The 25,930-nt window shown below is 50.1% G+C and overlaps 1 protein-coding gene across 1 annotated transcript in view; it reads left to right on the top strand.

Annotated features, from left to right (window-relative positions):
• Positions 1–25,930, top strand: part of CRTAC1 (cartilage acidic protein 1) — a 152,988-nt gene that overhangs the window by 5,342 nt on the left and 121,716 nt on the right. The window contains exon 2 of the mRNA XM_056120585.1: positions 13,566–13,765. Within this exon, the coding sequence (XP_055976560.1) occupies positions 13,575–13,765 (191 nt within the window). The 5' untranslated portion in view covers positions 13,566–13,574. The remainder of the gene's footprint in view (positions 1–13,565; positions 13,766–25,930) is intronic.

Raw genomic sequence — 25,930 nt, 5'->3', positions numbered from 1 at the left:
CAGGATTCAGAAACTCTGGGCATCAGAGCAAAGAGGCAGGGATTGGAGAAGAACACTCCTGTAGCAGTCCCAGTCCCAAGTTCAGGATCAGAGAGATGAAGAAACAGGCCAGAGACACAGCACACAGCTATGAAGGCGCAAAGCTGGTCTGGAATTTAGATCTACTTTTTCTTTCCCGAGACCAACTGACCCAAACTCCCCCAAAGATACTGTGACAATTACATGTGAGTGTGAAAACACTTAGAAAAATAAGGAGTCTATTATTAATATTGCTATTATTAAGGATTAGGGAGTTTGGGAGTTCTATTTCTGGTTCTTCCCACTGACTCATTCTGTAATTTGGGTACGTGGCTCCTCCACCATCAGGCCCCTATGAGTGAGGGGATTGGAATTGGGGGGGGAGGAGGATGATCTTAGCATATGGAAACACATCATAATCAAGCATTAGATAAAAGTCCGAAGACGAGTTGCCCTTCAGAAACCCCAGGCACTTTGGAAAAATAAAAAAAAGAAGATAGAAATTTTCCTTGAAAGAAATCCTGTTGGCTTCGTAAGAAGACAGCGCTTTCTTCTTGGAAAGGATCCAGGCCTCTGTCCTGTGAGTTGGTTCCAGCTCAGGGAATCTGATCAACATCCGGAGCAGAAACTGATAGCTCCACAAATGACAGGCAGAGGGGCCTGTCCCCACTCCCTCCAGGAAGGGACATGGCGTCTCCTCCACCCTTTGCTGCTCCACCGTGCGGGCGGCTCAGAGAGCCACGGAGGCAGCGAGGGCCGGGAGGGACGTCACTAATTAGTAAAACCTGTTTACTTAACAGATTGATTAACCACAGAACGGTCTGGGGTGGGACAGGACTAAGACACCCCCCCAACCCCAGCCCCCTTGTTGCTTACCTTTATTGTAGCTGACAAGCTCCGTGACAAGGTCACTGGATTCTCCCTGAGCACAGCGGAGGAAGGACTGCAGGGCTTCTCTGAAAAGCTGCCCACAGTTACCTGGCGAGTGCCCCCCCACCAGGGGAGATTTCTCTCTGAGCTGGCCCGCCCTCCTTTGAGGGGCCCTCCCCATGCACCCCCTGGCCCCCACCACCGCACACGCTAAGGAGCTCTTGTGGGATGGGCGGGCAGCAGTGTGGCATTTTTGTTGTTGTTGAGGCTACACCTGGCAGGGCCCAGGGGCTACTGTTGGCTCAGTGTTTGGGGGGATTCTCCCGCAAGTGCTGGGGAGTCAGGAGGTGCCAGGATGGAACCCTGCGTGCCCGTTCCGCCCTTGGAGCTATCTCACTGCCCCTGGGATGGCGATTTTCCCGTGAGAGCCAAGCTTGGCTTTGCCCACCTTGTGCTTGGGGTTGGAGGTAGAAAGTTTCTGGGGACTGGTAGAGGACTAAGGTTACTCCCACCCTTCCCGCAGTGGGGTGGTATGATTTCCCCCCAGGAGCGCTCATTCCTGAGCCTACTATGAAAACAGTGTTGCGCCAGAGCCGGCCCACGCTCCTGGAGGAGTTGAGCAGGCGGGGTGGGGGGGGACCCTTTTCGTCTCCCACGGTCCTCTTGTCTTGCTCCTCTCGTCTGAGAAGTTGGTTGCCTGCAGAGTGGCTTTGGCAGGTGGAGAAATACTGCCTTGCAAGGCGAGAGGGGAGAGAGGCTGTGTCTTTTGTTTGGGGCTGGGGTGAGTGCATGCCTAGCACTGAGCTCAGGGATGCTGGGCAGGGGAAAGAACTGAGGAAGTGGACATTAGTGGTCATCCTGGAATGAAAGCAGCCGTCCCTGCTGGCCTGGCTCAGTGACACCAACCTAGATTCCAGATTGGCCTGGGTGCTCTGTAGACTTCCAAAGGGTCCTGATGACACGGTGTGACAGACAGACAGACCCCACCCAAGAATAGGCCCGGCTCGGAGGCTGGAGCAAGGTCCAGATTCTGCCCCGCTCTCCCCTCCCGGCAGGCTGCCCCGAGGGAAGTTCAGCTCAGAATTACTTTGCTCAAAGCTGGTAGAATAGATGGCCATTTGAATTCGCACTGAAGACAGACTAGGAGGGGAACTGCTCGTCACAGAATGGTTCCCAGTGGATGCTTTAAAATAGCAAGGTCCACTAATGCCTTTTAAATGATTCAGAAAACAAAAACAAAAATCCCAGACCCATCGACTCTTAGGGAAAACCACTTTGGAGGTCACTCAGTGTCCTGTTCCCCTCCAGTCCCTGACCCACTCCCTGGGACATCCGTGCCCACAGCGAGGCTCTGTACTTTCAGAAACACAGTTCAGACGTCCTGCATGCAGCTGCCCCAAATCTCCAAGTTTGATCATGTCTCTGGACAACTTCAACTCCCCCCCCCCATGGTGTGACCTCGGGCACCTTCCCATGTGGGGACCCTGTGGCCCCACAGCTGCCTGCACTCTCCATGCTCCACACTTTCCTGCTCCCCTCTCTTCACGGACCCAAATGCCAAATGCCGCAGGACAGGGCCCCGTGAGGCCACCTGTAACCTTTGATCTGTGTGTGTATGTGTGTGTGTGCGTGGAGTGGGGTGGTGGCAACTTCCTGAAATGCAGCCCCTGTGAGAACCCAGTTTTCTCTTCTCCAGAGAAGGTTTCCCACCTGCCAACCCAGCTGATCCCCGCCCCTGGACACTTCCCTGGTCTGTATCTCCCTCCTAGAAGATCAGAAGCCTCCTGAGGTCAGAACTCAGGCCTGAGGCATCATTTCCAACCTGGCCTCTAAGACCTCACCTAGATGTTTGAAGAATAAACATGTAAACTTGAGCAAGTGGAAGGATTCTGGGGTTGGGTGGTGGTAAATAAGAAGTCAAAGCACTCGGTTTGGTCCCTAGGTACATTAGTAACGGAGGGAAGCCTATTCCTCAAAGTCTTATGGTCCCTCCCATTCCATTCAACATTTGACAAGTGCTTCTGGAAGGGGAGCACCTGCGGGGCTGGACTCCATCTCTGCGATGCAGAGGGTCATCCTAGAGGCATTTATCAGCAGCCAGGGCGGCATGATTGTCATGCTCACAACCATGCCCTGTGCGGGCGCTGCCCACCAGGTGCCGTGCTCTGTCCTCGGCTCGCCTCAGCCGCCCTCATTCCCCGGCCTCCGGAACAGGAAACCTGAGCAGTTAATAATACTCACGAAGGCCTGGCTCTGCCCCATTGCAGGGGGCTCCGAGGCCCCATTTGTCCTCTCACTTCAGAGACAGCATTTCATTAGCCCGCTGGTCTCGATGGCACCGCCAGCCCGGTCCCCGGAGTCTCTGTCTGCCTCTCTCCTGAAGCGGGCCTGTGTTCTCTCTGGGCCCTGCAGGTAGAGGGAAGATGCCCAAGGCTCCTGGGAGAGGGGGGAGGCGCGGAAGGCCCTGGCGCGTTGGCTTCCACCCGAGGCAGGGAACAGGGCGGAGAACCACGGATGGCTGCAAATTAGGATGCACTCCCCTGGGGATGGGCTTAATTGTGGTCACAGCTGTTTGCCAGTGTAGGGGGCACAGACATCGGGAAGGGGCACCAAAATATCCAACCAGCGACTGGAGGACGGTCTCCAGCTTTCTCTGCACTCGGGCCTCCGCATTTACCTCCAAACAGGCCTCCGCTGCTCCCTGCCTTCCTGCTGCTCCCAGGACACCCCGCCAGCCCTCACGCTGTCCCGCTTTGGGTTCTGGTTGCTTAGCAAGCTCCGTCACAAGCTTTCCCCGCTACATGGCTCCTCACTGGGTCACACGGACCAGCATGTCCACCAGGCCCTGGCTGCCCTTCCGTCTCCCACCGCCTTTCTTTCTCTCTCTCTTTTTTTTTTGTTGTTGTTTATTTGTTTTTTGCTTTTTGGGTCACACCTGCACAGGGATTACTCCTGGCTCTGCACTCAGGAATTACCCCAGGCGGTGCTCAGGGGACCATATGGGATGCTGGGAATTGAACCCGGGTTGGCCGCGTCCAAGGCAAATGCCCTACTCGCTGTGCTATCGCTCCAGCCCCGCCACCGCCTTTCTCTTAGGCCTTCTCCAGGCAGAGGTCTTACTCCTACTTGGTCCGTGTCCTTTGGCTAAAGACAGTCTTGGGGTCCGGAGCAAAACAGGTGTCATGTCCCACAACAACGTTGGACACCATGGGGTCAGGCACAAGTCCTGACTCTGCTGTGTACTGGCTTGTGACCTTGGGCAAGATGCATAACCTCTCTATGCCTCAGTTTCCTCACCCAAGAAACAGGGACAGTAGCGGTGCCCGCTTCCCAAGGCTCCTATGAGGCGTCCCTGTGAGCCCCTTTATGGAGGGTTCGTGCAGTGCAGCGCCCGGCAGGCAGTAGGTTCAGGACACATTTCCACACCCTCCTCATACACTTGTTCCCCGAAATTCTGTCTCCGGGTTTGCTCAGGACTGGTTACATGAAATCGCAGGCAAAATCTCTGCCTCATGTACAGGGGCCCTTAATTAGACATGATCAGCTCTGGGATTTAGGAACAGAGCGCCGAGAGGCACGTGTGAGGGAGGGGCGGAGGGAGGTGCAGGCAGCAAGTCAGACTGTTGTTCAGCTGAAGGATAAAGGGACATGAAGACCGGGCAGCCTGGGAGATTCCCACAGCAGCGTGGCCAAGGAGAGCAAGGAAGGGCAGAGTCCCCTAGACCCCCCAGATCCTCCCTGAGTCCCAGTGATGGGTTTGCAGGGACCAGTGTTTGGCATCCACCTTCCTACCTGGATCCCGTCTATCAGGGCGAGGCCAAGTGGAGATTCACAAGCCATCATGACTGCAGACACCGGCTTGTGGGGGGAACAGCACCTCCCAGGGATGTGCTGAGGTGCCTGCCCCTCCCACACGCCCCTCCCTGTGGGGAACGAGCCCACTGGATGAGTTCAGCGCATGGCCAGGATGACCCCAGTGGCTGGAGCGCAGTGCTAGCTCGGCTAGCAGGAGAGCTGGGCTCCCACCCTGGGCCCCCTGAGCCCCGCCAGGAGTGACCCAACCCCAGGGCAAAGAGTAGCCCTGACCACGGCCAGATGGGACCCCCCGCCCCCCAACACACACACATACCAGGGGGAAGCAAAAAGAAAAAACAAAAACAACAGAAAGATTTCTGCACTCCAGTTCTTCCAAAATGAGCACTCTGGGGAGAGTATCTCCTCCAGCTCAGATGGCCAGGTGAGAGTGGGGAGTAATCCAGGAACCCCCCCCAGACTCCCTGCCCTTGCACTCTGACACTTGTAGTTGGACACTTTCTTCTTGGGGGGATCACCCGGTGTGTGGAGGAAGGTTGGTCTCACCCAGCCCCACCCACAGTGGTGCCCCTCTTCTCTGCTCGGAGGGAGATGCTAGGCCGAGAGCCAGGGGCACAGTGTCCCCTTCCCTCTGCCCCCGCCAGCACTGCTCTGGCCTCCAATGGCAGGTTCTCTACTGGGAAACTGGGGTCTGGGGGAGGGCTTCCTCCAGCCCTGACCCCCTTCCCTCCAAGTAGGGCAGCTTAGGGTGACTGAGGGTCTTCCAGACCTTGGAAAATTCCCTTCCCTGCTCTTCCCCCTGCTGCCTCCCTCCTCTGTCCCGGCACCCTTTGCCCTGTGGCCAGTGCTCCTGCCCTCCAAAGGTACCCCACCCCCTCCCTGTTCATGAGGAGGGCTTGCTCCTGTCACCGTGAGGGAACGAGCCCGGTCTATGCCCGGTGGCACTGGAGGAGGCTTCTTTGCAGCGCTTAGGCCAGTGGTGCTTGAGGGGATCTCCAGGAATGCTCCAGCCAGAGCTGGGGGTGGGGCAGGAACTCAGTGTGTGGTGCCCCCTGAGCTGTGGGCCCCCCAGACCCCCGCTTCCGCCCAGCACCACTGCGAGGCTGTAGCCCCCGGTGCCCCTCTCTGCACGGAGCCCAGCGGCCCCCTCTCTCACCACCCTGCTCGGCCTGCGGAGTGGGTCTGTGCCCCCCATTCCTTCAGAGCCTCTGAAGCATGCAGGGCGCTCACTCTGGTGTGAGCCCAGGGTAATGTCCGTGGCGCTTGGGATAGCCGCTAAGGAACCGCGTGCCCCGGAGCTCGCCCTGGACGCATCTCCCACAGCAGCCTGACCCTGCATCTCAGACCAAGGTTGCTTGGTTACCAGTTCTCAGACCCAATTCAGCAAAGTCCCAAGGCCACAGAAAACTGAGTTTTGCGGCATGTGACCCACAGCTGATGCTAAAGACTCTCTTACCAGAGCACTTTCTGTGCCCAGGTAGCGGGGCCCGGCCGCCACCCCACCCGGGCCCACTGAACCTGGAGGTCTGGGCTGGTCAGGTTTCTGCTACACCGAGTACACCAGAGACTAGCAAGGCCCAGGAACATGCCCGAGGGCCCCAGATGGTTTCTGGGGCAGCTGACACCCTCATCCGGGCCCCTGATTTCAGGCTGTACTTTATTCGTTTAGTTTTTTTCTTTTCTTTATTTTGTTTCTTCATTTCATTTCTTCATGGAGTCTATTCCAACAGGTTGCTTATAGAGCATTGTTAGGAAATTTTTTTATCGTAAAGCACGCTTCTTTCTACCTGAAACGTAATCCTGGCCCATCTCTCCTTGGTAAGAGTCTTCCCTGCCCTGCTCTGCCTCTCCCCTGCATGAGCAGCCTCTCCTATCTTCCCCCTGCAGGAGCAGCTCCTCTCCACCCTTCTCCCATGCAGGTGCAGCCCCTCTTCTCCCCTCTCCCCTGTAGGTACAGCCTCTCTCCCCCCCTCTCCCCTGCAGGAGCATCTCCTCTCCAACCTCTCCCCTGCTTGAGCAGCTCATCTCCCCTTTCCCCTGCAGGAGCAGCTCCTCCTGTCCCCTCTCCCCTGTACGAACAGCCTCTCTCCTCCCCTCCCCTGCAAGAATAGCCCCTCTCCTCCCCTCTACCCTGCAGAAACAACCCCTCTTCTCCTCCTCAAGTCTCCTGCAGGAATAGCCCCTCTCTTCCCCTCCCCTGCAAGAACAGCTCATCTCCTCCCTCTCCCCTGCAAGAACAGCTTGTCTCCTTCCTTCTCCCCTGCAGGTACAGCCCCTTTCCTCCCCTCTCCTCTCCCCTGTAGGAGCACCCCCCTCCTCCCTCTACCCTGCAGGAGGAGAGCCTCTTCTCCCCTCGAGTCTCCTGCAGGAATAGCCCCTCTCCTCCCCTTCCCTGCTAGAACAGCTTGTCACCTCCCTCTCCCCTGCAGGAGCAGCTGAGCTCCTCCCCTATCCTCTGCAGCAGCATTTCCTCTCCCCTCCTCTCCCCTCCCCTCCCCTCCCCTCCCCTCCCCTGTGAGAATAGTCCCTCTCCTCCCTTCTCCCCTACAGGAGTAGCCCCTCCCCCTGCCCCCCACAGGACAGCCCCTCTCTTTCCCTCTCCCGGGCAGGAGCAACTTCTCTCTCCCCCTTCCCTGCAGGAGCAGCCTCTGCCAGAGCGCTCTCCCTTCTCTCCCACATTACTTACTAAGGCCTGGGGCTGACTCAGACCCTGGACCCTCTCTCTGCCAAGCTCTGCTCTGGCATCTCACCTGCCCCTCAGGGCTGTGTGGCTCCTGGGTGTCCAGTGACTTCCACTGCCTGCTCCTTAGTGTCACCCCTGCCTCTGAGGGCTGCTCCCACTGCTCAAATGCCTGGTATGTGCCAAGCTACACGCATTCCCAAACACAGAGAAAATCAGTTCAGCCTTCTTTTAATTCTGTTTTTAACCTTTCTCCACATTCTCCCCCAAAGATTCATGTGTTCTCAGGGTAGGACGGCGAGTTTCCTGAACCCGCCATGTGAAATGTGAGGCCCCTTGGGCACCCTCTGCCCCTTTGCTGGAGCCAGTCCCAGCTCTCTCTGCATTCAGCCGTCTCTTCTTGGACTCTCACTAAGTAGATTTTCTACATATAATTCAACAAGGTGATGATAAATTTGGGTAATAGAAACATTTTTCGCTTCAAATCAGATAGCAGCTTACTTTCCCAATTGGGGACCCCAAGGCTGGGACTAAGGTTCTCCTTCCAGACTGGCCAAGCATGTCATCTAGGAAGCGACAGAAGATACCCCTCCCCCAAGCCCGACCCCAGCCAATTAGAGCAGAAATTGGGCAAAGAGTAGGGCAGAAACTGAACTCTAAACACTCTTGTGATTTTGCTGGGCAACAAGGGTTGAGAGCTTCGAAGCAGCTGAGGCAGCATGTAGATGCAGAATTATACCGCAGGTGATTTGGTAAAATGGAGATGTGTTACCATTGGAAAAGCATTGCTTTGGAGAGAGGAAAAAGTGTTTTCAAAACAATGGTGTGACAGGTTGCCGGTAATATCTACTAATTCCCATTCTCATTCACCCATTTGAGCGATACTAGTTGAGCACCTACTAGTGGCACGTGTTTTCATGATGTTGGAACACACATTGGCATCCATCTCTCGCAGGGCCTGAACTTCCTGCCCAGTCCCCATTTTTTCTGGATTCTGGCCTTCCATGTTTGCATCCCTTCTTCTCCTTGACCTTAATTGCTCTGGTTCCTTCCCTTCTTCTCCTCACTTTTTGCAGAACTCAGAGTAGTCAGCATCCCTTTGTCACCCTGTATCAGTTGTGATCATTTGATGTTGATCTGAAAACAGGCCCATTTTGAGTACACCATGATACACAGAGGCTGCAACCTTGTGGGAAGTTGATTAGTTCCAGTTGATTTCAACCCTTTAACTCTAGAAGCAAAGGAGAACGTTCTGGAACTAATCTCATACCTTTGTTCTGCACTCTAGCCTGATTTCTTCGTTCTGGGAGTGATTGCATAGAAATGTGTTATTCACTATGGTGTTTATGGACCAGCAACATCAATGGAACCTGGGAACTTGTTAGAAATATAGACTCTTGGGCTTTTCTGTCCAGTTGAATCAGTATCTACATTTTAACAAATCACCGGGAGATAGCTGTGCACATTCGACTTTGAGAGGCACTGATGGAGAACACTGTTTCTCAAATTCCACAACACATTAGAGTCACATGGGAAGGTTTTGAATCGGATGCTTCTTCTGCACTCAAATTAAGTGGAGTTATCTTGGGATGAGACCCCTTCATCAAAATATTTGGGATTCTTTTTGGTGGAAAATATTTGTAACATAAATTTAACATTTGAACCAAATAACATTTCAAACATTTATAAACTGATATATACATTACATATTTCAAAGTACTAGGAAATATATTCACATTCTGCTACCATCTCTAACATTCATCCTCAGAACTATTTCCTCTTCCCAAACTGAAATTCCACATTCCTTCCACACTAATTCCCTGTATTCCTTTTTCACCTTCCTTAGCAACCATCAGTTCTGCCATATGCATATACTGCATTTTGTTTATCTGTTCTGCTGTCCACCCATTCTCCTGGGAAGGTAAGGTAAAGGTAAAGGCCCTCCCGTTGATCGTCGATTTGCTCGAGCGGGCCCAGTAACGTCTCCATTGGAGACTGTTGTTACTGTGTCTGGCATATCCAATACTCTCGGTAGCTTGCCGGGCTCTCCGAGAGGGGCGGAGGAATCGAACTCGGGTCGGCCATGTTGGCCGCTTATAAGGCGATGGACAACTAGGTTCTTTTTTTTCTTCCTGTTTTGCAGAACCAGTGGTCCAACTCAGGCACTGAGGCATGTAATTCATGCATTCTACTACTGAGCCACATTCCTGGCCCCATAGTCGTTCTTTGGAATGCAGCCCCAGACTGGAATTGTTAGGTTGCATGCCATTGAACTTCAGATTTTTTTTTTGCTTTTTTTTTTTTTTTTTGGATCACACCTGGCATTGCACAGGGGGTTACTCCTGGCTCTGCACTCAGGAATCACTCCTGGTGGTGCTCAGGGGACCATATGGGATGCTGGGAATCGAACCTGGGTTGGCCGCATGCAAGGCCAATGCCCTACCTGCTGTGCTATCGCTCCAGCTCCAAACTTCAGATATTTTAAGGAATTGCTACATAGTCATTCTGCACAGTAGCTTCACCATTTTCTATTTCCTTTGACAATTTCCAAGGGACAATTTTCTTTACCTCTTTACCAACAATTGCAACTTTCTAGGTTTTGTTGTTCATTAGAGACATTCTTTATCTCACTGTGGTATGGATTTGGATGTCCTCATTGGTTAGTGATGTTGAACATATTTTTATAGACTTATTGGCCACTTACATACCTTCTTAGGAGAAATGTATATTCAAGTTCTTTGTCCATTTGGAATTGAGTTGTTTCTGTCACTGACTGGCTGGTATTCTTTGTGTATTCTAGAGAGCAATCCTTTATCAGATCGATGACTTGCAAATATTGTTTCCCACTGCATGGCTTTTCTTTTCACTCTGTTGTTGGCATCCTTTGATGCACAAAAGTTTTACCTTTGGAGCTAGCCCATTTTGTCGATATATTTTTTTCTTTTGTCACCTGTAGTCTGGTATCATCACCAAAAAATATATTACTGGATCAATCAGATCAGACTAGTGTGAATTTTTTATAGCTCCCCAAGTAATTCCAACACACAGCAAAACTGGAGCGGTTTCTCAAACTTGACCTGGATTTGACTCACCTGAAATGTTAAAACGCTGATCAGGTGTGAGTGAGGGAACCCAAGATCCTGCATTTGTAATATGGTCCCCCATGCTACTGCTGCTGGAAGTTTGGGGACCCCTCTGAGTAGTCAGCATGAAGAGGCAGGATGAAGAGGGCCATTTTAACGATGCCTCTAGCTGAGCCCTGAGACAGGAAATCTCCCCCCTGAGATCCTCCCCTCTAGCTGTTTTCTGATCCACCAGCAATACAGCTTCCCTTTGGGGGTGGGTACTGAGCAGTCCCAGTAGTACACTGGGTGTGTTGGGCAGGGGACAGATGAAATGTAAAGTGTACTCATCCTTGATCCCTCCCCCCTCCCCATCACCCCCCACTGTGCTGCCCATACCCCATGGATTCATGCTCTAGGTTCTTCTCTGGCCTGGACCCCTGTGAAGCTGCTGAAAAGCCATTTTACTCAAAATATGTGCAATAAGCCCAGAAAAGAAAACCCACAGGTTAGTCTAGAATTTATCAAAGAAGCTGGGAAGAAAAAAGAAACATTGGAAATCTGCTTTTTAGAAAATGACCTGGACTGGGAGATGGAGGAGAGGCAAGAAGACACGCAATGCATGCTGGAGCCTGGGTTTATCCCCAGCACCGCACCGTCCCCTCAACACGGAGCTGGAAGTAACCCCTGAGCACTGCCTGGTGCTGAGAAAAATCCTTTCATCCACCATAGAATACTAGAGCCAGAAAGGATCCTTAGAGATGCATCCCCCAGCCCACAGTTGGGAGCAGAAAGCAGGGACTGATGGGGCTGTGACACATTCAAGGTCACCCAGCAAAGGAGAGATGAGGCCCACAGGTGTGTTGTCTCCTTTCCATCATGCTTCAGGTCACTTCTCTGGAGACGGATAGCGCAGAGCCATTCGCTCTTGCATTCGGCTCCAGTCAAGCTTTGCTTTTCATAAGAAAGGGACAATTCAAGAGACAAGATCATGGGGGCTGGAGCGATGGCACAGCGGGTAGGGAATTTGCCTTGCACGCGGCCGGCCCGGGTTCCATTCCCAGCATCTCATATGGTCCCCTGAGCACTGCCAAGGGTAATTCCTGAGTGCAGAGCCAGGAGTAACCCCTGTGCATTGCCGGGTGTGACCTAAAAAGCGAAGGAAAAACAAGACACATAAAACAAGAGGCAAGATCATGATTCTTACCCCTCATCCCTTGCTGAAAAAAGTGCCGCAAGAGCCTTTATTATTGCAGTAGAACCTGCCTCCCAAAAGGCAGCCGTAGCTCTCAGGAGGACCAGACTGGCTTGGAGAAGAAACACCCGCCACCACTTTTTCACCCTTGTCCTTTGCCAACTTTGTAAGCTGATCACAATATTCTTCCAAGCCACAGCAATCAATTGGATTTGCTCTCAAGTTGAAATCCATTTACCATCTTGCCAGTGGAGGTCAGACCTTAGAGAGTCCTGGGAACTCTAGACCCGTGCTACATTCCAACATGTCTACCCCGGTTGTGAAATACTCGTTAGCTTCACTCCTGACCCCACCAGATGCTCATTAATCTAGTTATGAGTTTTCTTTATCCAACTAAGCAACCTTCCCAGTTGAACTCTTGCAGTGATGTATGTGTCTTTGGTGATGAGAGAGCCCAGTGGAATGGGCTGTCTTGTTCAGACAGCTGTAATTTGGACTGACCCTTCCCCTGCCACTCTCAATGTCAGCTCCTTGAACTTGCTACAAGAACCCCCTGCCCAGGAAGGCTCCCCAAGACTGTCCTGCAATTACCACCCTCCCCTCTGTGTCTCCTGCCAGTCTCTTCCACAAGGCACTCGAGGTGCTCCTGGATCAGCTGGGGTGCAAAGGCCCTGCCTCCACCCTTTTGGGTCCTGAACCAGACCAAGCTCATTCTCTGGCAGTGGCAAACATCCCTATCTGGGGAGTCAGTTTTCAGATCTGCTCATTAAGACATCAACCTCACTCTGCCTTGCTCCCGGCTGTCAGCAGAGAAAGTTCCATCAGTAAGGGGTTGCCACCTTCTGAAGGCAGGGAGGCTCTGCTTTGCTTGTGGGACCATACCCGTACAGTCTGGGAGGGACTTGTTCCAGCAGAGCCTTCCAGAACACTCTGTGAGTTCTGAGTCTCAGCCTGCGGGCAGAGACTCCGGGTGGTACCATCTGTAGCGTTCTCAGTGGCTCCCCTGCTCGCACAAGGAGGGGAGGAGTCTTTCCACTTCCTTGGCCTGGGTGCTTGCCACCAGCTCCCATGGCCCCAGGCTGCTTGGCAACACCCTGAGTTATGTTAGAGATATAATAATGAATTATACAATGGATTATACATAATTAATTTATAATAAAACACGCATGCAATGGTTTAATTTCTCCAAATGAATGATGAGCTGCCTGCCAGATCCCACTGGAATACATTCCCTAACTCGCTGCTTCCTGGTTTGGCCAGCAACGTTCCTTCCCCCACCACTAGAGAAATCTGGGCTGGGGGACCCTGATTTCCTGCAGGTGACCTTCAGGATATGTTCCACAGCAAGATCATCTTTCATTGTCTCTACCGTTGTTCTAGCCCTGGATTTTCAGGGTGTGTGTGTGTTTGGGGGGGTCTCATGCTTCCCCTAGTCTGTTTGACATCTGTTATTTTCTTCATTCCCCCTGCCTTGCTCCCAGAGTAGGGGAGAGGCCTGCATCTTCCTGCACGATCATTCTTTGGCTCACCACTCAGGATGCACGTATTGTGTGCCTTTGTGTGCTGGGCCCTGTTGGAGAACAAAATAAAAATCCCTGTCCTGGTGGAGTTTATGTTCTAGCAGCGGGAGACAGACAATAAATAATAAACACAACGAACAAGTGCATCCTGTGGCATGTTCAAGAGTGATAGAAAAAAAAGAAAAAACAGAGTTAGGTGGATAAGGATGATAAGGCACGGTGGGAAGGGACTTGGGGAGGGGGAGGAGAAAAGGTGCTTAGGAATTTCAAAGCGCCTCCTCCCCCAGCTGACCCCGCACCTCCTCATGAACAGGAGAGAAAAGCATTTCTCCCTTGCCCCCATTAGATTTGCCTGGGATCTTTCGGCGATGAGATGTTTGCATCACCCTTGTACCTTTTGGTTCCAGATCTTCAGGATGTTTCTGTTCCTGCTGCTGCTGTGGTTGCTGCCCACCATGGAAGGGTCCCAGCGGGCAGAGCCCATGTTCACGGCAGTCACCAACTCGGTGCTGCCCCCCGACTATGAGAGCAACCCCACCCAGCTCAACTATGGTGTGGCTGTCACTGATGTGGACCATGATGGGGACTTTGAAATCGTGGTGGCAGGGTAAGTGGCTCCACTGTGCGTCTGGTAGATACATTAATAAGCTTTTGCTGGGATGAGGCTTGAGGCTGAGTAACAAGTAACCCCCAGATTCGGGGACTTGCAATGACACAAGTTCCCACTGGGCGAACTCTTGGCTGGGCTGGGCTGGGGATGCGAGATACTGAGTCCCTGCCCTTGCTGTAGCAGTGAACTGGGACAAAGGGTATGTGGGCATAAAAGTCTCTGATGTGGGGGTGGGGAGAAGCTGAATACTGCGCTCCAAGGCTCTCTTTTCTTTAAGCCTCTTTACACGGGTGTTACTCTCTCGTCAGCATAGGGGTGCTAGGGCCTCCTAGGAAGAGGGGCTTAGGACTGAGAATTATGATAGAAATGCCTATTCAACGCTACCTTTTTACGGCACTGTGCTTCAGACTAAGAAAATAGCGCTTGTCTGGAGGGAGGAAGACAGGAATGAAGAAGGATAGCTATATTTCCTGGAATCCATGCCTTGGTGCACTTGTTCCTTTCTCCCGTGAGAAGCAACATTTTGGAGCCAAAGGGGGAGGGGGAAGGAAGGAGGTGGAAGATTCCCAGTTTCCAGTGCTAAGTCCCTCCCCTAGATCGACAGCTTTCCAGCGGTTTGACCTTGAGTCCATCCCTGCTCACTGAGAGTCAAACGTGCCATCTATCAGATGGGCAGGTAGTGACGCCTGCTTGTCCTGCCGCCTCTGCCAGCCAGGGCCCTTGCTAGGGCTTTACCAATTCTAACAGTCACCATTGACAATGATCATTCGTGGGGGCAGGCTACTCTAGGCCAGGCAGCACACTGAGCCATTCTCATACTTGTCTTATTTAATCCTTCTGCCAACACTGAGGTGTGCGTACAGGAAAAGGAACTCGGGACTCTTGAGACAGTAACCACTTAGCCTCTGTCAGGGCAATGGAAGTGAGCCTGCCAGGATTTGAACCCCAAGGCTCCCTCACTTTGGAGCTTCCGTGTTGCATTGAACAGAGGTTAGTCATCGCACTGTCTTTCGGTTAATGGGAGAGACCCACAGCTCTGGGTCTGGGAATCCGGAGCATTTCAGGATGCTCATCACAAGCTAACTGACCTATCACATTCTCGGCAGCCATGACACGTGATCATGGAAAGTCGGGGGGTGGGAAGGGCTGGGCATGGAAGAGTCTGTTTCTTATTCCCACCTCACCACCGTGTTTGTGACCCTTGCATGAGTGAGTTACCAGTGCATCCCTACTTTCCTCAACTGTAACAGTGGGCTCAGGGCAATCTACCCCTGCTGACCACTTGGGGCAGTGCGTAGGAACCCATGGGAATGGTGGGTGGGAAAGACATGGGGGTGGGGGGCATGCAGGTCTCTTTTTTCCTTTTCCACTACTCTGCGGACAGGAGAGGGTGCCAGGTCTTAGACTTCCTGGCTAAGACCTGTGCTGATCAGCAACCCATGTGTACGCTATTCCCTGGGGTGTCTCTTCACTGGCCACAGGTGGCTGCTGAGCACTTGAAATGTGGTCGCTGTGACTGAAGAGCTGAATTTTTCATTTCACTTCACTTTTATTATATGGCCACATTCCAATTAGACAGTCCAGGACTGGGCTTTCCTGAGGGAAAGCTAAAGAGTGGGGTATGATGGGAAAGGGTGTGGGGGGAGATAGAAAGGGTTGCAACGACCCTAAGGCCAGAGTGAGCTTCCTTTTAAATATAGGCCAGACCCAGCAGTGAGGCTCAGGGCCAAGGCTGCTCCCCAGCAGTGCCCAGGGCAGTGGTCCATGCTTGGGCATCACCATGGACCAACCCCATGGTGCTAGGAGGGCAGGGCCATATAGTGCCAGGATAGAACTCATTTAAGCTGTCTTCCGGCTCTGAGTAACTTGGCCATGTCCAATGCTGAGACCACCAGTTGCTCTGAATGAGAGAGGGGCCTTCCTGGCCAGCCCTGCTCCCAGAGTCAGCCCCCATCTTCCACTCTCCAGTGGGAAGACCTGGCTCCATTTCCACAATGTTCTGAGCGGTACCACCTCTGGCTTGGATGTACCAGCCTCCTGAGAAGACAAAGAACAAGGCAACTCTCCTCACTTCTTCTTGGGGGCTTCTCAAGTTTCCCCTTATTTTTTTAGTTCTTCATATTTGGGGCCACATCCAATGGTGCTCAAGGCTCACATCCAGCAATGCTCGGGGATCACTCATGATGGTGAGCAGGGGACCATATGGGGTGTTGGTCTCGAATCTGGGACAGCCACATGCAAAGCAAGTGCCTTCCTCTCTGTACAATCTCTCCAGCGCTCAAGTTTCCCCTTGGCCATGTTCTCCTTTGGTCTTGGTGCCTGAGCTCAAGGACAGGCCTCCATCCTACTCAATGTCTTTCTTTCTAGCCTTCATTTCAGCTTCTTTTTCCGTGAAGTCTTTTTCTCTTGCTTCTCCAAGAGACTCCAGGCATTGTATCTTGTGTCCTCTATGGGAGAGAGGTTAGCTCTCATCTGTGGTTTGTTTAGAGTGGACACCTAAGCTTGGCTGAGCTTCCTGCGGGTTCCGCAGCACTCTGGAGCCATCTAGACACAACAGTAGGCCATGCTGGGTGTCAACCAGCCTGACTGGGGTGTCTCTGTTCCCAGGGAAGGGAGGAGCCAGGCAGCCTCTTTTTGAGAAGGGGATAAGTTGGCCTTTTTTTTTTGAAAGAAGATATTGCTCCCCCAGCAAATCACAAGAGTTACGTGGAGGACAGGATGGCAAAACTGGGCAGCTTCCCAGCTCCAGGTCAGGCCTTCTTTGTGGCTGTGGTGAAGCATTGTGAATTCTCAGAGCATCCGAAAGACACGCTCTAATTTAAGTACCAAAATACATTCCAAAGGCAAATATAACTTTTTATTATCTTCAGCTAAGGATGATTTGTCACTGTCTTCTTCTCTGGACCGGATAACCAGGGGTTGACTCTACAGACATATTTAAATCAGGACCTTGGGAGGTCATTCAGCCCCCCACACCCCTCCCCCCCTCCTTGCCTTCCAATAAGGCCACACTATTCGCCTCCAGAGGCTCCATTTATTTCGAGCTTTCCAAGGGAATGTTCGCGATCTTTTTTGTAATCCAGCTCAATTACTTATGTCAAGCATCTATCTGACTAATCTTGAATCCCTCACATTACAGCTTAAGCCACTTCTATTCACTTTAGTCTTGTTATTGCCTTTGAAGATAGAAACCAAGTGGGTCGCCATCCTTACAAATAATGACCACTGGGCTCTGGGCCCGGCCTTTCATTCCCTGTGGACTCCTTGGCAACCTTGCTAATGCTGATTCTTACTCTGTTCTTACTCTACTCGTCTACCCCCACGCCCCTATTTAAGTCTGTTTCTTCTCCCTTTGATGGCAGGCTCTGTTTAAGAGAGCAACACTAGCACTGAAATTTTTTTTAAAAGAAGGGAATGTAAATGCTTTTACCTGGGACACCTGCGGTCCAGCTCCTGACAGCAGCCCCTCTCTAGTATCTTATGGATCTTTTCATCAGCCTGGTCTCTGAAGGCATCTGGGTTTGGGGTCCCTGGGGATCGGGATCCTGGCGGCTCTTCAGTTGATGAGACCCACCCTGCACTTGAACTCGTCTCTGCGGTTGACCTTGCAGTGTCTGACCGGAGGAGTCCTGTTGCTTCTGAGTGTTTACTCTTTGAATAGGTTTGTTTTGCTTTTTTGGTATCCTCGTTCTGGGTATTGATGACATTGATTTTGAGTGTGTGGCCGGCGAGTTTGTGTTGAGTTAATTGTGATGGAAGGCGTGTGCGTGCATCTGACTCAGGAGGGGAGAAAGGACCGACTGCCCTTTGTTCTTCGGGTACAGGCGAGGGAGGGGGCAGGTTCGGCTCCTCCACCACAGCGGGGTGAGTGCCTGGGCATGTGGAGGGCTTATCTGGGAACTGGCAGGTGTATGATTGCGGTCAGCAGACAGTCTCCTCCCTGCGGGGTGAGGGGCGGATTTGATCACCCCCGGAGACGGCAGCACACGCTCGGCCCACGCAAGGGCTTCAGGACTGGCTCCCTGGACCAATAGAAAACCCGTGGCTTCCCCCCTTTCTCCATGGCACTAAACACCCAATCTACAACCTCGTGGCTTCTAGAAAGGAATTCCTGTTTGAGTCAATCTCGCACAATTCCTTTAGAGCTGCTTTTATTTCCTGGGCTATCCCCAGAGGTCTGAGATAATCCCCCCTACTCGGTCAGTTTTCAGCAGGAGTTTGCTCAAATGGAAAGATGGTTGTGGTTTGTAAAGTTCAAATCACGATTTAGATCCGATTTTCGACACAAAGAGCATTCATTTGGTAAAACCCGAACGCAGTCTTCACACTTGGAAAGGTTTCATTTAAAGGGAAGCTACATATCCGAAAGCAGTGTTTCTGGGTTTTTTTTCCCCCTTTCTTAATTTTCTAACTATCTCAGAAAACTTTTTTAATTTACTAAAGTTAAATTATTTAAAAGGCAAACTGGATTCGATTACCAGATTAATCATTATCATATAGGAGTTATTTCTGCTATCATAAATAGAAGAGTGAAACATTTATCAATGATTTAATCAAACCAGCACTTATTTTAAAAGTATGTATTTGATATGCCAAACACAGTAACAGTCTCACAGTGTTACTGGGCCCACTCGAGCAAATCGATGAACAACGGGGGACAGTGACAGTGACAGTATTGATACATGCAGTGCATAGATATATTTATGGGTATAGTATCAAAATAAATATATTTGAATATATAATATTTAAACACCTACTATAATACATAAAATGTACTTTATGTTTTGTTTAAGGACCACACCAATGGTACTAAGGCTTACTCCTAACTCTGTGCTCAGGGATCACTCCTGACAGGGCTTGGGGGGCCATATGTGGCACAGGGGATTGAATTCAGGTTAACTTCATGTAAAAAAAACACTTTACCCTCTGTACTCTCTCTCTGACTGCAAAACACACTTTTAAGAAATTAAAATATTGTTAAACTTTCAATTCAAACCATTGCTTTGTAAAATATAGCATTTAAATTGATTTGGTCATCAATTTTGACATTATTTTTAAATGTTCAATTGCTTCATTCAGTGTCTTTAGAGGAGAGGACAGCATGAAAATTTTGGGCCACAATGCTCAGGGCTTACTCCTGGGTCTGTATTCAGGGGTCACTCCTGTCAGTGCTCAGGGACCATAAGTGGTGCTGGGCATTGAACCAGGATTGTCTGCTTGCAAACCAAATGCCGAGTGATAGCACAGTGGTAGGGCGTTTGCCTTGCACGCAGCCAACATGGCCGACCTGAGTTCGATTCCTCCACCCCTCTCGGAGAGCCCAGCAAGCTACCGAGAGTATCTCGCCCGCACAGCAGAGCCTGGCAAGCTCCCCATGATGTATTCGATATGCCAAACACGGTAACAACAAAGTCTCCAATGGAGACGTTACTGGGCCCGCTCGAGCAAATCAATGAACAACGGGAGGACAGCGACTGATTTTGCAATTTAATAATACAAACACGTTTTATCATACAAATTCACAAACTATAGACAAAGTTAAAAAATCATCTTTACCATCCCCCACTTAGAATCCATCTAGAACAACTCCCCAGAACAATTGTTTTCAGTTTGATATCTGTAGTTATAAGCATTTGTATGAAATATGCATATATATGTATTTACAAAATACATAGTTGGCAGGGGGGTGTTAAGCTATGTATTTTGTTCCTAAATTAGCTTTTTTCACCACATGATACGTTCACTGTTTGAACATCTAGATGTAGCTTGGTTTTTGCATTTGCTTAGTGTGAATGAACTATATTCATCTTGCTGCCCCTCAAGCATCATTCCCACTGTTTCTAACCTGTGGCCATTGCAAGTAACACGGTATAGTGTGTGTCCTTCCCATGGTGTGCAAATATCCTTGCACGCATGTGCAAATAGTTCCCGAGGACAGATGTGAGTAAATGAAAATGCTGGAAAGGTTCATATATCTTACGAAGTATTGCCAAATTGCTTTCAATCTCAATCTTTTTCTATTTGCCCTCAGGCTAGAAAGGAAAGGCAAGCTTTGGGATTATTAAATCCAACAGTTATTCCAGCACCTACTATGTGTGCAGCCACGTGAGCTTCAGAGTCTGAGTTTTATCAGTTTAGATCTGATGATTCCGGGAAGGGGTGAATCGTCTATATCCACATCTACAAATGAGAAGGCTGCTGTTAAACTGGATTGAGGAACTTCAATACCTTTGGATTCAAGCTCTAAAAGAACTTCCTCTAAAGCCTCCTTTGCAAAATATATTTCTTAAATGGTTCACCCTTAACCCCGAGATTCATTGTCGTTGGTATCTAGGATGAATGATTCTGGTGTGCCAGTGCTTCAGTTGTGGTTAAGCATGGACTGCCCCTGATTTTGAATACTAATAAGATATGAGCTGTAGCCAAAGCCAGAGCTTTTAAAACTCATTCTTCAAACTTTCCTATAAAAGGTGACTCACCAGTGTATGGCTGATTTTCCAAAGATGTCTCACTGCTGCGTTTGAATCTCTTCCTCCCTGCCTCTGGGAAGCTATAAGCCACAGCAAAAATTCTGCTGCCTACCTCATTTCACTCACAGATTCTTTTGACAGCTCAAAGGTCTGAGGGCCCCAAGTCATGACAGACACATGCACAGACAGGTGTTAGCGGTGTTGGAGGCAGAATAATGACCTCCCAAAGATGTCGTGTTCTAATCCCCAGACCAGTGACTACGATTTCTCATATGGTGAAAGGAGCTTTGCAGACAAGATGGAATTAAGGACCTAGATATGGGGAGATTATCCTGGATCATCTAAGTGGGCCCAATGTAATCGCAGATCTTTAATAGTGGGAAGAGCGTGTGTGATGTGAGAAGGACCCCACTCCATCATTAGAGGCTTTGGAAATCTCTCAAGAAGGAAAGAGACATGAGCCAAGGAATGTGGTTGGCCCCCGAGGGTGGGAAATGGGAAGGGAAAAATGAATCCCTAGAGCCAGTCACCCTCTGGGTATCAGCACAGTGAGGCTAGCACAAGACATCTAACACTCCTGACACATCATCCACCTGCCTGTTCTATGCCACCTGTGTGGTTGTTAGTTGTAGGAGCAATCTACCACTGGCATCGGAGTAAAAAGGGAGGTGACTGGTTATTTTTTCAGAAAGATGACACTTATTACCTTAGAGATTTTTGTTCCTTAGTTTGGGGGCCACAGCCATCAGTGCTCCGGGCTTACTCCTGGCTCTGCACTCAAGGATCACTCCTGATAGGGTCTGGGGTCCGGAAGAGGTGCCGGGGATCGAACCTGAGCCGCTTGAAGTTAAGCTGTCTATCTGCTGTACTATCGTGTGCAAATCAAGCTGTCTACCTGCTGTACTATCGCTCCAGCCCACCGTAGAGATTTTTAATAGCATTATTGAAATGATTCCACTGCAACAACAGAAATATGCCTCAAATAAGATCTTGCACATATAGTAAAATATGTTAAAAATAAGTATACACCAACAAGACTATTATATTTAATCAAAAGCAGATTCCTGTCCCAGGAGCATGTGCCGTTTTGGAAAGAATCCCTAAAAGCACACTTTGTCTTAGTGTGCTAAAAAGAATTGTTCCTCAGTGAGCGTCCACATGAATTTGCCCTGCAGCTCACTGTTTGACACCCAGTGAGAGGGAATTCAGCTTTTAAAGATCTCACTGTCCTTGGAGGGACAAACACTCCCCCGCCAGTGGATACTGGGTGAGTAACCAGCACCCCCAGAGAGATGCAAGTGTTCTGGGAAGTGTGAGCCTATACAGAGCCATAGTCTTGCTGGGACTCTGGAAAGGCCTGGGAGGAGACGCTGGGATGGGCCCCTGGAAAGGGCAGGAGCATCTGTGTGTACAGCAAGGGCGCAAAGTCTTCCCTCATCAAAGAGCTTTAGACTTATTTGGATTTTGTTGTTTGTTGGTTTTGTTTTGAAGTTTATTGTTTAAAGCACTTAAAAAAAGGAACCCTGACTTTCACAAAGCAGTTAAGAATATTTATAAAAAGCCATTCCAAAATAGTAATATAATTAAGTCCCTAAAATTGCCTGTGCTGAAAACAGCAAAGCTCCTTTTAGTCTGAATTTTTCATCCATTCAGAAAATAGATGTAGCCCCTCTCCCGGGTCACTTTCTTTTAAGCCTTTCTTCTCCCCGATTTTTCAAGGGTTGGAAAGGCTGGCAGGCCTGCCTTGTGCCCTGGCTTAATTCAAGCTCTGCTTATTACAAAGGGCAGGGGCAGACCCACCAGACCCCCTTCCCTCCCTTCCTGCCGCTCCCCTGCCGCACCCCTTCCTCCTTGACAGTCCCATGCACACCTCACACCTCACACTCAGGCAGAACCAAACACTTCTGCTCTGGGGAAGGAGAGGTGGCAGGGGAGGGGTGTAAGTTGGGGGGGGGTGACCCCTCCCTTCCTGTATTATTCTATTCCTTACAGGGCCTGATCCTCAGTCCTACTCACCTGGAGAACTGGTCGATTTGATGGTGCGGGGAGAGGAGAGGGGGTGATGGATTCTTTTCTTTGTTTGGTATCTGGACCACACTTGATACTTGGGACTTAGTCCTGGCTCTGTGCTCAGGGATCACTCCTGTTGGGGGTCAGGGGTAGGGGTAAAATTGGATGCCAGAGATTGAATACCAGTTTGCTGTATGCAACATAAGCACCTTGCCCCGTATACTATCTCTCAGGTGGTACACGTTGTTGGCTACTTTTTTATTATTTTCTTGCAAAGATGCTGAGGTTTCCGTACTCCTCCCTACCAACAAAGCAGCTACTTTTGAGGTGTGGGTACCAAGCAAAACACACAAGGCTGTGAAGAAACTGAAAACAAACACTGTTCAGGTTTTTGCTGCTGGTTTATGCTGGTTATGGCAATTTTAGGGACTTAGCCGACTGCAGTTATGAAGGGGCGGAGGGCAGACCCCGCCTGTCTTTTCCTACACCGTCTCATCGAAGATGGGCTATTAAGCCATCGCAGCTGTCCAGCTGAGATGGAGGATGTAACAGAGTCTAAATCACAAGTTTCCCCCCATTTTCACATCACTGAAATTGGGATGTGACCTACAATTGGCAGGCTGCGTTAAATTGGCAGTTTTTCTCCTCTTCCTAGAAATAGAATAATAGTGGGTCTTGTCACTGTAGACTCCTTAGATCTGAAGAAAACACTGTTTATTGTATTATCCCCATCTTGCAGGTGAGAAAACTGAGGCCCAGATCTCTGCGGAGGGTCACAGAGATGATGGAAGAAGAAACTATCAGTATATAAATAAATGCCCATTACATTAAGTGAGCTAATTGTCTGATTCGAATCATAATCTTGATCAAAGAACAACAGAGAGACTTGTTTAAAACTTCCTGCTGTGATAGCCCATTTCTTTCTGTTATCGTCAGTGGTTTTTATATGTATTGAGGCTACTTTAATCAGTGCACTGTTAGAATTCTGTTTTGTTTTGGTCCGGGAGGGAGGGGAATGTGGCCCACACCTGACTTGGTCTCAGGGGTTGCTCCTAGCTGGCTGGTGATGCTCAAAGGAACATGCCATGCCAGGGATGGCACCTGGGGCTTCCATATGCAAATCGTGTGCTCTAGCCTTGAATTATCTCTAGCCTGCCCTAGAATCATATTTTCCTTGTGAATGCAACCAGTATCATTATGGAAGGACCCCCACCAATCCCTAATTGCTTTTAGTCTATTGTTAGAGACATCCCTCTTTATTTTTGTTAGTGTTTGTCAAAATATCTAACTCCATACTTTTGCTTTGATTTTTTCAAGTCCTGTGTTTTATGTGATTTTTTTCCTTTTTTTCCTTTTTGGTCTGTCGCATAGACATAGCTTAAGTTCTTTTTCAACTGTTTGGCCATGTCTGTCGTCTGATGAGTTTAGTTGACTTTCATTTTATGAGAACATTACTATGTGAGTTTGTTTCTATTGCTGTATTTTTTCCATTTCTGTGATTATATTTTCCTTTCTCACTTTAAAAATTTATAACGGGGGGAGGATTCTTTTTCTTGAGGAGTGGGAAATGTTATTTCTAGATTTCATTCTTTGATTTGAGATTTATATCCTCTACTTCTGCTCTTTTTGTGGTTTCTTTTGAACTTTTATGATACTATTTTAACCAACAAAAATTTTCTTTTTTTTTTAATTTTTTTAAATTTTTTTTATTTATTTATTGAATCACTGTGGGAAAGGTTACAAAGCTTTCAGGTTTATGTCTCAGTCATGCAAATATCAAACACATTTCCCTTTACCAATACTTATTTTTTACCATGAAGAACCCCAATAAAACCCCACCCCCCACCCCTCCCCGTCCCTGTGAGGCAGATGAATTCTAGTTAACACTCTATGTGCTTTGATTAGATTCATTGTTTCAATAAAAGATTCACCACTATTATTTAGAGTTTACCCCCCCCCCCAAATCGGACATGCTGAAAAAGCATTGAGAAGTGATTTGCTTTCTACGGCTGGGTTCAAGAATTAAATGTTGGTTTTGGATTTCTGCTCTTTTACCTATTGACCCTGGAAGTATTTCTACTGAAAGTCAGATAGTTAAGAAATTGGTTTCTGTGTTCTGGAGTCCTGGCCGTGCTGGAGAGCCGCTCGCAGGGGGCAACCGGTGGCCTCGGTAGGGCGTGAAGGGCAGAGCGACACGCCCCCCTTCCCATGAGGTTTTAGTCGCCCCCACACTCCCGGCTCATACCTGCTGTCCACAAGGCTCCCATGTGGCCGCCATCTTTCTTTCCAGAGAGGAGAGGGCGAATGGGGCAACACCCTTTCCCCTCCGGCAGACTTGATGGCCTGGATCAATGCATAGTCCGTTCACTTTTCTGCTTCAAGCTGCTGGGTTCTGCATTAAGTCCTTGTGCTTCTGGGGCCGTGGCCGTGCTGAAGAGCCGCTCGCGGGGGGCAACTGGTGACCTCGGTAGGGCGTGAAGGACGGACCAGAACGCCCCCCTTCCCATGAGGTTTTAGTCGCCCCCACACCCCCGGCTCATACCTGCTGTCCACAAGGCTCCCATGTGGCCGCCATCTTTCTTTCCAGAGGGAGGAGGGCGGAAGGGAGCAACACCCTTTCCCCTCTGGGCAGAAATGATTGCCTGGATTAACGCATAGTCCTTTCACTTTTCTGCTCCAAGCTGCTGGGTTCTGCTTTAGGTCATTGTGCTTCTGGGGCTGTGGCCGTGCTAGAGAGCCGCTCGTGGGGGCAACTGGTGGCCTCGGTAGGGCGTGAAGGGCGGACCGAAATGCCCCCCTTCCCATGAGGTTTTAGTCGCCCCCACACTCCCGACTCATACCTGCTGTCCACAAGGCTCCCATGTGGCCGCCATCTTTCTTTCCAGAGAGGAGAGGGCGAATGGGGCAACACCCTTTCCCCTCCGGCAGACTTGATGGCCTGGATCAATGCATAGTCCGTTCACTTTTCTGCTCCAAGCTGCTGGGTTCTGCATTAAGCCCTTGTGCTTCTGGGGCTGTGGCCGTGCTGGAGAGCCGCTCGTGGGGGGCAACTGGTGACCTCGGTAGGGCGTGAAGGACGGACCAGAACGCCCCCCTTCCCATGAGGTTTTAGTTGCCCCCACACTCCCGGCTCATACCTGCTGTCCACAAGGCTCCCATGTGGCCGCCATCTTTCTTTCCAGAGAGGAGAGGGCGATTGGGGCAACACCCTTTCCCCTCCGGCAGACTTGATGGCCTGGATCAATGCATAGTCCGTTCACTTTTCTGCTCCAAGCTGCTGGGTTCTGCATTAAGTCCTTGTGCTTCTGGGGCCGTGGCTGTGCTGGAAAGCCGCTCGTGGGGGGCAACTGGTGACCTCGGTAGGGCGTGAAGGACGGACCAGAACGCCCCCCTTCCCATGAGGTTTTAGTCGCCCCCACACCCCCGGCTCATACCTGCCCAACAAAAATTTTCTTAAACATCTTTTATAACATTACACACTTTAACTTCAAACACCCTTTCCTGGCATATGTATAATATTTTGACTTAGAGAGTACAGGGAGTAGTAGAGGGTTTGGCTGTGCTCAGGCTTACTCCTGTAAGTGACCCCTTACTCAGGGGTCACTCCTGGTGGCCCTTGGGGGTCCATATGTGGTACTAGTGATCAAACATGGGGCAGCCACAGGCAAGGCAAACACCGTAC

This window comes from Sorex fumeus, unplaced genomic scaffold, assembly GCF_029834395.1.
Source record: "Sorex fumeus unplaced genomic scaffold, SorFum_2.1 ptg000043l, whole genome shotgun sequence".
NCBI lineage: Eukaryota > Metazoa > Chordata > Mammalia > Eulipotyphla > Soricidae > Sorex > Sorex fumeus.
Note: the sequence above shows the minus strand (reverse complement) of the source record. Positions and strands in the feature narration are given on the sequence as shown.